At 46.8% G+C, this 17687-nt stretch overlaps 1 protein-coding gene across 1 annotated transcript; it reads left to right on the top strand.

Annotated features, from left to right (window-relative positions):
• Positions 1-15045: 15045 nt before the first annotated feature.
• Positions 15046-17190, top strand: LOC149346593 (speckle-type POZ protein-like). The gene is made up of 2 exons (XM_089541389.1): positions 15046-15076; positions 16277-17190. The coding sequence occupies exons 1-2, from the start codon at positions 15046-15048 to the stop codon at positions 17188-17190; spliced, it is 945 nt and encodes a 314-aa protein (XP_089397515.1).
• Positions 17191-17687: the final 497 nt, after the last annotated feature.

Raw genomic sequence — 17687 nt, 5'->3', positions numbered from 1 at the left:
TGGTCGTCTTTGCGATCTATACACTTGATTTGGGTACGGAACGTCGCCAATGGAAGACTTGCAGCAGATGCTTATTAAACCGCCAGCGAGGGGAGGGCGAACAAGAAAAATATTGCTGAGGCGATCACGAGAACTTTCTTGCCAAAAATCATAAAGGAAAACAAACCAGTGCCGATATCCTTCGTTTGGCAATGGTGGCCGACTTTTGAAGAACGTGGAAAACGCAAATTAATGTAAATGTTTCAGTTTTGTAAAATTCCGCAGGGGCAATTCCCCTCACCTCAGACAGCTGGCATATCTTCCAAGTTACCTAGTAAACCGTTGTTTGCGCCATCATTTTTGTCTCCGCCTGTTTCGAACCCTCTTTTTTGCTGTGTTTATGTACATGCACGGTTCACACGGTATTAAATGTACGGTTGCAAGTCAATAATTATTTTGTGTGTTTTCGTCCTTCATCCCCTCCCCCCACCTCCATTTGTTTCGTGCTTATTTGATAATGGCGTAATCATGCGCTATGCAAGTGGCGCGGCATTGTAAAGCATAGCTTTTGCATAAAAGTAGGAAGCGCTCTCACGAACAATGCACCGTGGCTTGTTTGCACCTTGCTATCACGGACAAGACGCTTTCCTCACTACAGTGACTGACCCGGAGGCCCAACTTTAACTGCCACGGACCGCAGCATCGCCGCAAATAACCCAGGTACTCGCCCAGTTCTACCTGCTTCTTTCCAACGTCAGTCTCATAAGCTCCCTACTCACAATTTGCCTTTCTTTGCTTTTCTTGCGAGCCTCTTAATACGCGTCAGCTCTCGTTCATTGTCGCCTGTTGCCTTCTTAGAGAATTTTGTGCCCTACATGCCCGAATTCTTGCTCAAGCATCCATCCCAAACACAGCCCCTAAAGAGATCACGGCTAAAAGAAGCCAGCGAGTATCCTTGGGGAGCCGATCAATCGAACCGAGGACATTGCCCGGCTCTGAAAGGGCTTTTGTGCAACACGGTTCCTTCGAAGAAGGTGAAGCCTTGCAGGAGTTAGTCAGCCATGGCCACCGGCCGATATAGGGGTGGCATGATACCGACCGCGATACGAACGCTTTGCCACGTGCTGTCTTGGGCATGGGCCAATTGTTTTCCACAAATCATCTCACTAATTGTCCGACCAGCCGATTCTGTTTCGCAGCTGCTCAAGCTGGACCAATTTAAAGTTCGAAGTAAAGGCAGTACTTCCTTTTTAACTGTATCTTTGTTAATGATCCGTTCCCTTCTTGGCCAATTAGCCCACTACGGTAATTTGTCCCAACTGCCGGAACATGAAATTTAAACCGAAGGAATAGACTACAGCTGTTTTTTTCCCCAAGAATATCACCTTGCATAATGTTAGAATAACTCCATCCTGAAGTGTTTCTCTACGCGTACGAGTAATAATCAATGAATAACAGAGGTCTCTGATTAAAGCTTTTGAAATGGGAATAAAACGAGCCCTTAGCACTGACGAGGGCGGCTCAGATGGTATAAAAAGAGGAATTATGGCCTTTTCATCAAATATTTAGATAGAAAGCGATTGTCTTGTATCCAGCCCAGCATTCTGGACATAAATCTGTAATTTCTTCAAGCTTTAACAAGACAATTAGAACAAATGGCCCAAAGCACTTTCTGAAATAACTGATTGAACAACGAATTTCCGTTTTGTTTGACAGGCACCAGCGCGAGTTTTTCGAAGCAAAAGCACTTAATTAGTCTTCGAACAGTGTAAACTGATACCTGGTGTCGACGCGGTTTAAAAGCCTCCTTGCGCATCCCCGCAACCCCGACCATGTGATGGACGACGAAGGGCGCGCGAGGACACCGCTGTACTTACAAGGCCTTACAGTCACGCTGCTCGGTGGAAGGGGCGTTAAACTTCTCCTCTTTGGCGAGAGTAACGGAAATATGTGAAAGGCAGACGTGTTTAAATATCCTAAGAAAAGTTTTTTTTTCTACAGGCGGTTTTACTACATTAAGGCACATTTATACAGCGACAGGCACTTCCCAAAAAGAAAGTTCTTTTGTATTAACGGCCCGAAGAAAATAAAATTTATATGACCCACACGAACAGTTCATGCTCATCAGGTATGAAAGATATCACCAGGAGAGCAGCGCGTCATTTAAAAGGCGATCGGGAAATGCCGGCAAGCAAATATATATAACAGAGACGAATAGGTTCCAGTATAAGCTCCTTCTTCTACCCCTGGGCAAAAGTCCTGATGAAAGTATATAGGAAGATGAAGTTGTAGATAAACAAATTTGCTGACTGACTGACTGACCGACCGACCGACCGACCGACCGACCGACCGACCAATGGATAATATCTGCTGAACGCGTCTATGCAAGAGAAAAATTTCAGGGCTGCCGGGAATTGCTGAACTATCACATGGAGCACTGCCCCACGTGCCGCGATTCAATCAGCTCTTTTCTTCGTTGGGTTCAATCCTATGTCAGCGCCGGACTACTCCTCGCGCCCCTCAAACATGTTCTTTGACCCTGGAGGCCTGCACCTCACCGTGCATTATCCCCTTGGTACCGCCGCGGCTTCTAGCTGCGACCAGCAAGCGTTCAAGGCATTGGACCAATATTAAACAATGGGCTGCTCTAAAAATCTATCTTGGGCTTCATGGAACACAACGCACAAGTCTATTGCATGCTTTCACCAAATCCATAGTGACATTTTCACTCTTTAAATACCTGCGACAATCTTTTGCATATTATTTTACCAGCCACTCTTGCTTTCATATGTATCTGTGTAACTGTGTTCCATAACTAACGCTTGTTATTTTGCGCATCCGACTAGGTCGCTGATTTCACAAAGATATAGCAGTGGTAGAGTTACCGGTACAACAAACGCAGGTTAAAACATGCCCGTTTTATTTCATCATGAAATTAAAATGATTAATGTTCATGCCCCATCTGTCGAGCTCCTTTCACGGTGATCAGCAAAAAGGCGCTAAAATACTGGCCGGTTAAAAAGCTTCCGCTAGTTAGGCATGTGAGGGTGCCAGTGAAGTTGGTCTGCGAGCGGCCGATTTTCAGGCTGTCCTGTGTGTACTGTTGTAATCAGGTGGGCAGGGCAAATGAGTGCTTTCAGGGGAGACGCAATGTTGTGGAATGAACAAAAGGTGGCGCGATAGAGATCAGACGCTTAAAGGAACGCAGAGATCACTTCTTCGGAAACTGCACAATCAGCGCATGCATGTGTCTCTCACACACTTTCGCAACAGCGTAACAGTCTCATAGCCTGTTTCTCCCTTTTTATTATCTGGTGCGCACAATTAGGAGCCACGTCTCAATACATTGCGCAATGCAGGCGGCGTTCGGTTGAGCAAGCTCGCTGGCATGCCGGTGCCGCGCCATCACTGTCCTACTGTCTCCATCTCGTGGCCGTGTTGAAAGCGGCAATTCCCAGCGCCCCAGCATTGTGCATGAAGGACATCCACTAACACATTCCAGAGCTTCCAAGAACTAGAGAATTAGCTTATGTATTCGATGAGACTGAGGAATGAGGCCCTTCAGTGAAGAGAAGCGTGCACTCCGCAGGTCAGGTTATAAAAACACGACCATTGGACTAAAATAATCTTAGGGTGCTTGAAGGTGACTTGACGTAATTTGAATCCATATACGATCTCCATATATTCACACAGACCATGAGCTGAGAAACGTCTGGCTGAGAAATATTACGTCAAGCCAATTGTATGCGGTCTGTGCAGGTGGGCGTATTGGCATGGCAACACAATTTTCCAGCATTCGAGAAACAATGTTACTTATAACTTGAACAACCGTCAGTGGCCAGTGGGAGCAGATGTTTTGCGGAAGTTTTATTCTGTTGTCCGGTTTCTCTTCTGTGTTCGTCGTTCGTTTCCGTCTTGGAAGGTTTAGAACACTCAAAGCGGAGAAAGTGGCTTCGGCCAGGTCTATCATTTCGCCTACCCAATACTGCCCAATACTACAATCGGCCCAGTATTGCAAATGAATGGTTTCACTCCGGTCCTTTGTAGGACCGGCATTTGCCAATGCATTTCCATTATTGGGCCGATTACGTGTGCTACCTGGGAGTATTTCTATTGCAGCTTCAAAATGAGGGGAATTTCTTCTTTCGTGTTTGAAGTACAATCTCAGAGCCAAAGGGGCTTAACCATGAAAAAGAAGCTCCAATATGATTTCCGGAATTTGGAGCCGTTAAGCACTTCGTCGGAGCTGGCATCCGTTCTTAACACTTTGAGAAATTGCTCTTCTAAGGTTGACATCGCGTTTAAATTACGAAGAAAAAATTGTTGCTATTCGCTATCGATTAGCCGGATTGAGGCTGTAGTTGTGTGATAAAAATGAACTGCTAGAATTCCAGTGCTACGCTTAAAACCCTCTCGCGGAGAGGATCGGTTACATCCTGTGGTCTGTGCATGGTGACAGATTTTCTTAGCAATGTAGGGAAGGCTATAGGAGTGGAGAGCCCATAAATAGGTAATCGCACTAAATATGTCGGCTGCCAAAGGTGCGCCTGGCAGCCTGGCTCTTTGCTCTCTCCACGGGAACTTCACGTCGTCGCCGCTCTAGTAGGCGCCATCCATTGAACCTTATTCATTCATTATTGATAAGGATGGCCTAAGTGCGGCAGGGTAGCAACTCCAGACTCCGATACAAAGCCCAGCAGATTGGCAAGCTCGTGCACGTCGTCGCCATTAGAGGCCTTTTTAATCACTAGACACGAAGGGCAGAGGTTTGCATGGTGCGGAAGCTAGTCCTGTTGAAGGCGTCGAAATGAAGTAGCGTCAGTAAACTTCGGAATAGGCGAGGCAAATGGGGAGGAAACCCTGGTTTGCTGCCATGGACTCGGGATGCACGGTGTGCAATCAACTCTGACCCACCCCTTGTGAGCGAGGATCTGGGCTAGGCGAGGGAGGCCAGGAAAGATCGGAGGGGAAATGTCAGCAATCGTGTTCCGCAAGAAACCCTTCCGTTGTTTTAGTGTGGTGAAGACGCAGTCAGATACAAGGAAGGGTTAGAAGGAATCACTACTAGATAATGCCAGCGGCCTTCCTGTAGCCCCGTGTCAGCAGCCTCGGTAGTAATCTGGTTCTCGACCCTTTACGCACTACTTATGGGCGTCGGGTCGATGCCTACCGACTGCTTGCGGCGCAAAATGACTGATATGGAGTTCTTGATATGGAGACAGCGGAATAATACTTTAAGTAGTGCGCTGAGATAGAAAGAAGTAAAAATAATATTGCCCACCCCCCACCCCATACGGCACAGCCTACTAGTCGAATGACACATGAAGAAAAGAACACAGATATCGTGAACTCAAAAAACCTTAAGCGTTCTGCGTAGAAAATTGCACGTTACCTTTAAATCCTGGACAAAGGGTCATAACTTGCGATCAGTCAAATAGGAGGTCACTTTTTGACTGACTAGGTGTTTTCGCGCAAACAGCTCTCGGTTTTTCTTAAAAGTCGGGATGCAGCTAAACTGTCAACAGCTGTGCAGCAGACGTCACCGAGATTATCAAAATAGAGCTCTGCAATGACGACGAATGCATCTGAATAGAGTTTTATCCCGCTCAGAGGCTAGCAGTTGGCTGCATTCCTCAACACATTTTATGCTGTGATCCCCACTCATAGTTTGTAAAAGACGTTCGAGAACGCCTGAACTCTTTGGTTAATAGGACCTGCTATTCGGGGCCAATGCATGTGAACAGTGCGACAAAGAAGAAAGGTTTCAGCACGTCGCTTTCTGGGCGAAAACCTATGGGAGGTCTGCTGAAGTCATCTCTGATATAAGAGGGGGTGTTCATTAGTGCGAGGGAAATGGAACCCAGAGGCCATATCTTTATCAGTAAGCATAGCTGGAGGGCGTACCTAGAAACCTCTGCTGGTAGGGGCCGCGTGTCTTCGGTCGGAGCTGGAGCGGGTACGCTGGCCTCATCAGGCGGCCAGAGAAAATGAAAGGTTGGCTAAGGGGCACCACTCCCGGCCTCTAGCTTGCCTACTAACAATGCTGAGTAAATGAGAGCCCCATCGCATACCATCGGTAAACGAGTTCGTTTCGCGCGGCGTGAGGGCGGTTTTAAAAAGTCACGTAGAAGTCACTTTTCGCTGTTATATTTGGGTATAAAAATGAATTTTTGCTTTTCATACATTTCATTATTCAAAAAACCTACAGGGAATGTTCTTACTGCATTTGAATCAGTACTAAAGCACGGATTGGTGCTACGTAGAAGATGACTGTGTGCGGGCAATGACTTGGGGGCGCTCGCGCTGGGCACTCTTATTTCCAAGAAGCAGAGTTAATAATGGCCCAATATTGGAAATGTATTGGCAAAGTCTGATCCTACAAAGGACCGGAGGTAAACCAGCCATTTGCAATATTGGGCCGGTTACTTGTACTGCTTGGGTTGGACATAGACAAGACTATTTTGCTAGGCTCTGAACCTCCGCATTAGAGCTTAAGCAATAAAGCTGAAGTAGACACTTCGATAAGATCTCTTGAGCAGAATTGTACTACAACGCGTACATTAGACACTGGGTATGCAACAATATTTCAGTGATTGCTACTTAAAGTTACCTAAAAATAAAAAATACACTTATTATTCTTTATTTTTGGTGGCAATGATACACTACGAAATTTCATCGACTGCTGACCAAATGCAGCCATCATCGCTGCCTACCGATCGTCATATGTTTTGAAGAGAAGGAAACCAGCAGCCGGCTGAAGTGGTTTTAAAATCTGGAAACGTGACTTCCTAGCGCCTTGTTATTTTCCGTTAAATCTCTGGCGTACTGAGCTTGCTTTAAAGGGAAACTGAGAGCTACTCCTCCCATTTCTTGTTGGCAAGAAATGTTGCCTCTATGGGTCATTCTGCATACGTTGGTGTTTGCCGGGAAGCAAAACAAGCAGTCAAAGCCATGAAAATTGCTTATAAAGTTTTTCTCTGCACTCATCTGAAAACCATGGCGGCTACTCTGAAAAAGGCTTCGTGACCATGCGTGTAATGAATGGGGGTGCAGCCCAGCCTCCGAGATGTTAGCCTATAAAAGTGTGCCTACGCACTGCTGAATATTTCCGTAATTATGCGTGACATCAACATAGAGTTTGAGTTTGTGATATCTGGAGGAACCTGGATAAAATGCAAAAAAGCAAAAAATACTCAAAAACGAAAACATAATCGCACAGGATGATCGCTGATCCACCGTAAATATACTGCAGGACTTGTTCCGCAACAATATGTAGCGGCTGTGCTACGTGCTAGGTGACTTCTGAAAACTTGTCTGCTGCGTTGATTATTGGTAGTCAAATATTGTACGACACTATGCAGTGTGAACATCCTTCGCCTGTTTCGAACACTTGTATACGCAAAGGACGCATTTTGAACGTAGACTTCAGTAAAAAGAACAGCGCTGTGCCATTCCCAGTGTGTGACTGAGACATGAACGAGTTTGTGTGATTCAAGCGCAAATTGTTGCTTCTTTGTTTTGTTGCATCTAATTAAAAGCAGTTCTGCCTCTTGTGACCGTTCTGTGCAGCTAAGTTTTTCCGTACGAGTTTAGAACTTTTTTTAAATAAGGTATCTTTGCTTTTTATTGCTTTTTTGAGACATGCCAGTGCTCTACCGAACACCAAATTTGTCCAAGTGTATATTTTGTACTCCGCTAGAGCCCTTCGTACTTACACAGGTAATAATTTTGCCTTACCAAACACCAAATTTGTTCAAATGTAAATTTTCTACTACGCTGCAGCCCTTTTTAAACAAGTAATAATTTTGCCTTGCGAATAGAAAATTCAAGCTTCTTTCAAATTAGGACTTTTTCCCTGCCAGGGAACGCTGCTCCAAAAAGCTACGATTTATAGCCCCGTCCAAAGATTGTTCTCTTTCCTTGCGTTCTGGTAGTCGCATATGTTGGCGTCAGGATATTTTTACACGTCCATACACGGGCGAGTTACGTCGCACCCTATCTGTGAATATGTGGAAGTACTGATGAGTGCATATCATCAGTGTATGCTGCGCGCTCCAAATTGCGCTTTATGTCCTAAAGGAGCAACCAGTAACACAATTTGTTCCCTTCAAGATCAGAGAGAAAACTAATGTGGAGAAAGGGCGGACCTATCTTCGACACGTTAGCGCTGCCAAAGTTGCCTAAGTCAAAAGTGCCTTCACGTTTGGCGTGTCGCAGTAAAAAACGAGTTTTAAAGAGCGCGATGGGACCGGCACCGCGACATTTAGGAACTCAGTAAAAGCTCCCCAAGCTTTTACAGTCGTTTTCCCCTAATGCGTCTGCCGTCTGACTTTCGCACGATGTAGCTCCACTCCTCGATTAGTGTCAACTGAATGAGTCTCCGTTTAGAATTACAAAACACTCGACATCGTTGCCGTGCTCCCTAAATATTAACAAGAGTCATTTCGTTCCTCGCCCCTTTCATCCTTCTACTCGCTACTTCGCCGCCGCGGTGGCTCAGCGGTTATGGTGCTCGGCTGCTGACCCGAAAGACGCAGGTTCGATCCCGGCCGCGAAGGCTGGAATTTCTTTGGAGGAGAAATTCTAGAGGCCCGTGTACTGTGCGATGTCAGTGCACGTTAAAGAACCCCAGGTGGTCGAAATTTCCGGAGCCCTCCACTACGGCGTCTCTCATAGCCTTAGTCGCTTTGGGACGTTAAACCCCATAAACCAACCAAACCTACTCGCTACTTCTACTTGGTTTTCTTTTTTGCTAATCTTACACTTGACTGTTGCAAATAATTTATTTTCTTCTTCCCCCCCCCCCCCCCTTTTTGCCTTCCACTTCAGTCGTAAAGAGGCACCACTCCCGATTTCAGTGTCACTGAGTGTCACTGAGGGCGTTCGCCAGACAAGCGATTACAACACAGAAACATGCTGGTATTCCTGCCGTGACCAAGACGATGGCAGTGTATTTCCGAACAGGTTTCTTTTTTTCATTCGGAATCGCGCGCAAACAGCGAAAGTGTAGAAAACAGAGAAAATTGTTTTTTTGGGGTAAAGGTTAAGTAAAGAATAAAAGAAGGCCTCGTTGACTCAGGGGTGTCGAGTCTATTAAAGATTAGGAGCGCTTGAAAAAAAAAACTGACCGTTTATGTTCATCTTTCTCTGAGATCGAGAGGCTCTAACGAAAGATAACAAAATAGAAAAGCTTCCACGAGACAGCAGGGCTGCTTTAGCGTCCCAATACACGCCTCGCAGAACAAAATATCATTTCCACTCCGCGGCTGCCCCCGACGTGGCTTTGGGAGTGTGCTGGATGGGAGGGATGATACGGCAACTGTAACTTGGTGGTTTTTACTACGGCTGGCATAAACCTGCGCTAAAAATACTTTGCTGCAGTGGTGCAAACAGTTCAGCCAGCTTTTTTTCAAGACGACACACAATTTCTCAAAAGAAGCTTGTACCTGAAGCTGGTGTTTAAACAGATAGATGATTAGTCTTGTGTTTTAATTAATTTTGCTGAACAAAAAAAAACAATGCACATTTGGCCAGGCCCATGTGAACAGGCTTCAGTCGGTTTAACTTAACTACGTCACTTCGTTGTACAAAAGTTTGTTTGCTTTCAGCTGAGGCAAATGGTGTACTCTTTTCAGAGCATGATTTTATCGGGTAAGGTTATTTCATGAAGTTGTCACTCAACTGATACTCAACTGTCACATTACTGTAGCATGCCTACTCATGTACAGGCTACCTGAACACAGACTCAGTTGTGACCTCCTTGCTCCATCCAGCAGCAAAGAATATTTTTTATTGTCATACTAACGAAAACTTTACACTTTTTGTTAAAGCAATTTCTGGTAACCTATGCCCGAACAGTCCTTTGATTCCACGAAGATTGGCCTATGGACAGTAACAATGAAAGGAACGTACTTACCTTATGGACAGATTTATGGCATGCCGCCCCACATTGAAAGATAATTTCATGAGCACCTTAAACAGAACGGGGCTCACAGGGGAACCAGCACGGCTTTTTATTCGTCGGCTGCCATTTCTCGGTGTCGCCTTGCGGGAGAGTGCCATGAACTTAGTTTTCCTCCTGAACTAGTAACCCCTCATAGTTATTCTTAACGCGGCAGGCGTCAAGGTTAACTAGCTCAAAAAATACCGACGATTACGTTACTTCCTAATGCGAAATTTGAGCGCAGCAAATAAGCTGTTTCAGGTTTCAGGGACAACGCCGCCGATGCCGACACAAACAATATGATACCCTCGCTTCCGCAGCGCTAAGAACCAGGTCTAGCCGTGGGAAGGTGGTCACGTATTCGTCGACGTGCCGGGGCCTACGTGAAATAACCGGCGCGTCGGCAACTGAAGAGCACCCTATCCGCCACACAAGAACAGGGGGGGGGGGGGGGAACCCTTTCCTCCTCTTTCTGCATGGCGGCGACGGTGTTCTATGCAGTCACGTTATCTTGACTCTCTAGCGGCGTCAGCGGCATCCAGCGGTATCAGTCGGTCGCTGCTAGCGCTGGGGGGATGAAAGGGGGGCGGAGCTGGTTACGAGGCCGACTACAACGCCGACGACGACGCGAAAACCAGGAACGGACGCCAAAGAGCTGCGCTCAAAAATATAGAGGCCACGGGCGCTCAGTTAGGTGATCTTTTGCTCACCCGCAGACTGTAGCTATTGATGGTCAGAGAGGGTCAGGTTCCCATGCGTCAGGATGCGACGCAAAGCCACCGTGAATATTAATGTGAAATGAGTACACAAAGCTGTTATCCTTCTTTTTCGATCCCGGCCGCGTCGCTCGAATTTCGATGGAGGCGGAATTCTAGAGGCCCGTGTACTGTGCGATGTCACTGCACTTTAAAGAATCCCAGGAGGTCGAAATTTGCGGAACCCTTCACTGCGGCATGCCTCATAGCCTGAGTCGCTTGAGGACGTTAAACCCCTTGTAACCAAACCTATCGTTCTTTTCATCATCGTTAACAAAGAACTGGGATAAATATTTGTGTTGCACTTGTGTCCCCTTCCTGCATGTGTCTGTTTACGACCGGCTCAGGACTGCCTTGCCATTCCCAATGTTGTGTAAATAAGGCCGCATAGTAAGGAATGTTTACTGCAGCGTTGCTTCCAATCATTGGCACTAAACGTCCATCAGAGATGTCGGCAATAACCAACGCCTCCACTCGTTGTAAGGTCGGTTAAGCTGATGGTGATCTCAGCACCAGTCTCATTGCGGTCCAGGCACTGAATATCAACGAAACAGATGCCTTCTAACACACAAGCGGCAGTGGCAAAGGCAACCTGGAAAATATTTCCATTCGCAGCAGACGCGCACGAGCCTTGTTCACGAAATGTGAAGAAAATTTGGACGCCAAGAAGTTTTGCCAGCAGAAGATTCTGTGAGCTGCTGCGTCAGGACGACGTCTCCTGCTATAAAAACTTTAAAAAATTTATATATCATAAAGAAATGAGCTGACGGTAGTAAAATGAGTCCCATACGCAAAACTTTCATCAAGATGCCGCTTTTCAGGAAATGCCGCACTTCTTCTCTAGTCAAAGAAAAAACAAACAAGAAAGAAGAAAGCAGGAAGTGGACGTTGGGAGCGTGCTTTCGCTTGCAGCTATGGAAGCACAAGTGGTTTTGCTGGCGTTGGCAGAAAGCAATGGCAGCACGCAACCGGTCTGCAGCCTGCTTCGGGCAGAACGACTGTGGATAGCATAGTCATAAAAAAAAGACACCGTTTGCTTTCACTTTATGCTGCAGGCGAAAAAAGTCCGCTTTTGAACTCCTGGTTGCTTGGGGCACGGGGAGGGAGTTAAGTTTCGGGCAGCAAGTGGGATGCAGTGGAGCGAGGTATTTATTCTTCGAGTTCCTGGTAGCGGTTATTGCAACAAAATAACACTTCGGTTTTGCTGTCGTCGTCATAATAAGTGATGTTTTTCGCCACCATGACCAGGTCTGCTTCAGCCCTCGCATATAGAACTTGGTGCGCATTCAGAATTGCATATTCTGCGGTTGCTTTTCACCCTTCTCAGTACATCCGCCTGTACTCTCTCAGAAGTATTCCCTGCATAACAAGTCTAAGACGGAGGAAGATACAAGGACGATACGCTGTTTTCCGCGCACGTCGACTGTCGTTTGCTGTCGATGCGGTTTAAGACGTCGCTTGTAAGCCGCAGCCCATACAAAATTTTTGCCTGCTGGCTTTCTCTGCAGCATTTGGCGCATAAAAATAAACATGAATCTTATTGCAAGAGCATTCTCGGTTTTTTGCGCAAAAAGACACGACACAAAAGAAACGAGGTAGACAGGACAAGCGCTTACTAACAACTCAGGTGTTTATTGACGGAACATTTGCTTAAATACAGCAGCTGCTCTTATCAAACAAGAAGAGGGAAAGAAGAGACTTCGCATACATATATATCAGATCAGCACAGATCCCATCATCGCATGAGTGAATGCATGTTTCGACCTCTAATTCTGCGCAAGATAACTGATTTCTTTTTTTGAGAGCACAATTGAAGGATTGCTGACACACGAGTTACCCGATTTTTCTACCTCATTAGCCTCAATTATCTCTCTTCCAAGTTGTGTCTTGCACCGGCGCAGTGCTGACGTTTTTTCGAGCGCGGGAGTGCAGTTGCGGCAATTCCAAATATGGTCAATCATTTTGCTACCTGACGTGTTCTTGACATCTCTTGCGTGCTCCCTCAGCCTTTCATTAAGGCACCTGCCAGTTTGGCCAATGTACTGCTTACCACAGGCAAGTGGTATCGAGTACACAACGCTCTTTTTACAGGCCACGAATCGCAATATTGCAAGAATTCGCATTGAGAATGCGAAAAGAGCCGAATCAGTATACGACATAATGCATACGGAATGCATGACGTCCACAGTGCTGCACGCTCCTTCTCTTGTGTGCGCTCTGGTTTTACGTCAGAATCATTAGTAAAATATCCGACTCATGAAATATGATAGCCACGTATAATTAACCGCCATACCAATAGGTACGGGTACTTCTGTGGCGACTCCAAAAATCCATCTTTCGAAGCTGATGTTTCGATGTGGTCTTGGTTCATAGAACGCAGCCGGCAATCACACAGATTCGGACAAAAATATTCCTCTTTTGATTACGTGTCACAAAGGGATTAATTATCAAGGCAACGCTCAATTTTCTAACCCGGAAAAAATTACTCACAGGCATCCATCGAAGCGCAGCCATACCGCTACAATGTAAAGCTATACAGCTTCCACAAAAATTCCGTCGTTAAGGGTAAATTGTTCCTGGTCTGGGGTTCAAAAGAGGGACCACCACTTCGCCGAGTCTACCAACTGAGCTAACCTGGACGGGTAGGATATGATAGGGCAAAAGTGAATTCAGCAATAACCCGAAGTGGGACGTTGCTGGTGAAATGTTTAGAGGAATCCCCCAAGGTGGAGTAGAATTTGTAATAAGGGACTAATTGCTCGTTGAATAACACTAAAAATTTGGCGAACATTGTTCGTACTTCGAGTTATTGATCAGTTCACTCTCGCACTACCATATGCCAGCGGTCCCGGTTAGCTCAGTTGGTTGAGCATCTGCTCCTGTGGAGTGGTGGTCCCGGGATTATCTGCCGCCGAGTTTAGATGCCACCAGGTTTAACTCGAATGAACGCATCTACACGCAACTGCGTCTTCGAAACTCGATATTGTGCTAACAGACAACTAGCGAGAGCAGTCATGATCTGGTCCTTCGTAGAAGGCCGGGCCCTTTGTCGCTGCCACCACCGTGTTGTTCAGTTATTTGCTGGCGCAGTCCTCCGAATGAAGTGTTCTTTTCTGTGGCACCTCGGGTTACTCGTCTACTGTGCCATCGTCCATCGTCACTACCACTTGACAATGCATATTATTCGGGTAAGGGTAACTTCTACGCTCATCTCCAAGCTATCGACCCAATAGATATCAAGGGGTCCATATCCACACATCATGGACAAGCCATTATACGTCTACCACAGGCATGAAATTTGTGAATATTTGCCAGCCGCACGCGTGCGGCGGCTCAGTAAAGTACACAAAATGCTTGCGAGCTGGGTCGGCAGAAGCCTGGCACGTGAAGAGTGTAGAAGTGCCCGCCGTACCCAGATGCGTACACTTGCGATGCAAGACTCCGAACACAACCTGAGTGCTCCAGTCGTAAATCCAACGGGGACTTGCCATGGACACCCAACTTCACACCCTTTCGTTGGGCCACCACATCCAAGACACCAAACACGACACCCTGAAATCCATCCCTAGGAAAAAAACACGCTGGCAATAGTGTCCAGTAGTAGGCGTGTCCTGAAATTCACTCCTTATTATAGGCCTGGAAGCGATGAGCGGGATTCCTGTGTGTTATAGAGCAAGTATTATGGACACTTGTGCGCTCGCCGTCAAAAGTAAATGGAAAGCAACTTTGTCAAAAAATTTTAATTTCTTTAAGTGTAAAGCCTAATAGTCCAAGTTTGTTGGTGCACAGTGCAATCCGCACAATCGCATTTATACTGCACATATGTGTTCAAGGATGCATGAATTCAGGGTGCAATGAGTAAATTTTGTCGTTAATATTGGCTTACATTTACTTCTGACGGCACCTGAACATAGGGCTTTACTTCAGAAACATTCTGGGCCTGAAGCTGCCTCCTACGGGAGCTCTCCGTGGGTGCATCTCCGCGCACGTGCACAGTCTTATCAACTTGAGCGACCCCAAGGACTGGTGTAGGCATCGTGTAACGGCGCTGGCTGTAAAATTTAATTGCGATTACGAAATTCGTGATACGCAAAGTCAACGCGACGTTGTGTGCAATAATGCCCACGGGAAGATGGTTTATGGTTTACGGATGTTTAACGGAGGAAAGAGGGTAGAATTGCGCTTCATGTTTGAATGCAAGTGTGTAATACATGCAACGATTATTTAGTCCCCGTTGTTTTTTCCGAGTTGACTTCTCATTAACAGATTCGCGTTAATAGGAATAGAATGATGCGCAGTGTTTACGTCGAGCGTAGAATTACCCGAGAAGAAAAAGACAGGAAATTATATCTTGCCGATTGATCAGCGATGAAAAAGCAGAAGACGGGTGAAAGCACGGGTGAGTTTCGGCCACAGTTTCGGGGCTTCCAAGACGCTAAGCTTCGGTCCTTGCGACACCTTTGAGAGCGCTGCTCCTGTCTAAGACTCTTTATCCCCAAGCGGTTTGGTAAGCGCAGACTTCTGTTACGCGCGGCCTGTTCAAATGTGCGCCATGGAAGTTCCTGAAAATGACTTCATCGTCAATAACAAAACCGCGAGGACTTCCTTTGTATGGTTAGTCCAAAATTTTTCCTACTGCTGGGGGCGACTCGGGCAAGAAATACCGTAAAAACCCGCGTATAATACGAGGTTTTTTCCCATAATTAGCGTCCTAAATTTCCGCCTCGTACTATTTGCGGATCCGAACAAAAATTTTCGAAGTTGCTCGATGTTTTGGTTTCGTTTTTGCGGCGTGGCTATGGCTTCGCTTCGCTATTGGCGCGTGGCTACGGCTTGGCTTCGTTACTCTCGACAAACGACGTCACGACGTCGTTTCTTTGTTGATCCGTTGGGTGCGCCGGGGGGTCACGGTGTGCCGTGCGCCTGTTGACAACACACGTGCTAGCATGTAAGGCACGCTTCGTGAAGTGGATATTGTTTTAGAGAGCACGATGTCACGGTCTCGAAAACAGTACTCGGCTACTTTCAAGCGATTTTGGCTGCGGAGAACATCGGCAACGGTGCGGCCGGGAGGCAGTTTGGTGTCGTCGAAGGAAGCATTCGTGGATGGCCACAACAGAAAGAAGCCCTTTTCGCGTGCAGCGGAATGCGACAAAGCTTTCGCGGCCGTTTGATGGTTGTGTAAACAAACCGTTCAAGGACGCAGTCAGGCGGTGCTACGCAGAGTGGATGCGCTCAGGTGAGCCTGCAGTGACGCCAACCGGGCGGCTGAAGCGGGCTTAAGAAGTGCGGCATCTCGAACGCCCTCGATGGCACGGAAGATGAGTACATTTGGGATGATTTGTCGGACAAAGAAATGTTCGAAGAAAGCGCTACTGAAGAACAAAGTAATTGAAGTGAAGTGCGGGATGCGATTTGAATAAATGTCTTCTATGAGCTTGTGTTACTCGTATTATACGCGGGTGAAACTTTTTTTCCCATTTCGCGTCTCTAAATCTTAGCCCCGTATTATATTCGGGTTCGTATTATACGCGGGTTTTTACGGTAGTCAGCTCCAAATTTCACTCGCATGGTTCGTGGTACCTTGCCTTCCGCACAGAAGATGATAACAACAACGTTGATGATAACACCAACGAGGGCAAATTCTTGTCGTTTTTCCTCCACTACGAGAGCAGGAAAAAATTGACTGCCGAAGCAGAGCTGTGCGTCGTCGATGTGAAGAACACTGATGCCGTCAAGATCACCACCGCTGTCATAACGTTTACCGAAGGGTCAGCTAGCTGCGGGTTCTTGGGTACCATAAGCAGAAGCGCTTTGGAAAGTCAAGCGGAGCAGCTTATGCCTGGAGATTCGCTTACAGTACGCTGTGATCTGACGCTCGTCGACTACACCAACGAGCGCACAGATCGGCTCAGGACCAGCGTGAGTGTGACTGACTGCCGTCTCTCGGAAGACCTGGGCTGGCTTCTGGACAGTGGCAGCAGTGCCGACGTCACTGTGATTGTGGGCGACGGCAGATATCGGGTGCACAAGGCGATACTGGCGTCCCGGTCCCCTGTTTTCCGAGCCATGTTCGAGCATGACATGCTCGAGAACCTGCAAGGTCAAGTCTTCGTGTCAGACATCGAGAACGAAGTGTTTGGGGAAATGCTCCGCTTCATCTACACCGGACGCTCACCGAAACTCGAAGATATGGCTGACGCCCTCATGGTAGCGGCCGACAAGTACGGCTTGCAGACTCTTCGGGACATGTGTGAAGACGTTCTCACCCGCAACCTCAGCGTCGAAAATGCGGTGTTCAGTCTAATCGTCGGCGACAAGATCAGCGCTACCATTCTGCGCCAGAGCTCCTTGAATTTTATTTGTGCCAACCTGTCGGAAGTGATGAAAACGGCCGGATGGTGCACACTGGTGGATGACCATATAGATCTGGCGTTGGATGTCGTGATCGCTGCACTTCCAGAATCTTGCCAAGACACCATTGAGCCGCCCCTCAAACGGAGGAGGGTGTAGTAGAGAGGCTCAGATAAATCTGTCGGAGGCTCAGAGCGCTCCGCATTGTCTGAGACACAGGATCCCTGCGGACAAGCAAACGTGTGGTTCTGGGCATTTCAAAACTTTTCTCGTCATGTGATCTGCACTGCCATGGAATGCCTAAACTTGAACCCTGCAGTGTGGTTTTGTGTCCTAGCCGGCGCCAAGGACTGCAAAGTGCAGTTTTCTTTGGAACGCATATAGCTCTAAGCCTGTCACAGTATTAAGTAATGTGGTCCTTTCCTTGTGAACAAAATTCATAGAGCATTTCAAAAAGTGTGGTGGAAGAAAATAAAAGTTGAAAAACGAACAGGTCTCTCCCACCAGCGGCTGTTGCAAATTTGTGTCGGCGACGAACGACTCACGGCTGTGGCAAAAAAAATATATTTACATTAAGTTGCTTCATGTCAGGTCTCACTTCCGCTTTCATGCAACTGAATCAAAGCAGCTGGTAACGGCGCATTTGTTTTTTTTAT

The sequence above is a fragment of the Amblyomma mixtum genome, chromosome 4, assembly GCF_055824585.1.
Source record: "Amblyomma mixtum isolate Tamu chromosome 4, ASM5582458v1, whole genome shotgun sequence".
Classification (NCBI taxonomy): domain Eukaryota; kingdom Metazoa; phylum Arthropoda; class Arachnida; order Ixodida; family Ixodidae; genus Amblyomma; species Amblyomma mixtum.
Note: the sequence above shows the minus strand (reverse complement) of the source record. Positions and strands in the feature narration are given on the sequence as shown.

Coding starts and splice junctions, on each gene's coding strand:
- LOC149346593 (XM_089541389.1), top strand. CDS start 15,046: ATGAAAAAGCAGAAGACGGGTGAAAGCACGG. Junction 15,077..16,276: donor GAAGACGGGTGAAAGCACGG/GTGAGTTTCGGC, acceptor CCTTCCGCACAG/AAGATGATAACAACAACGTT.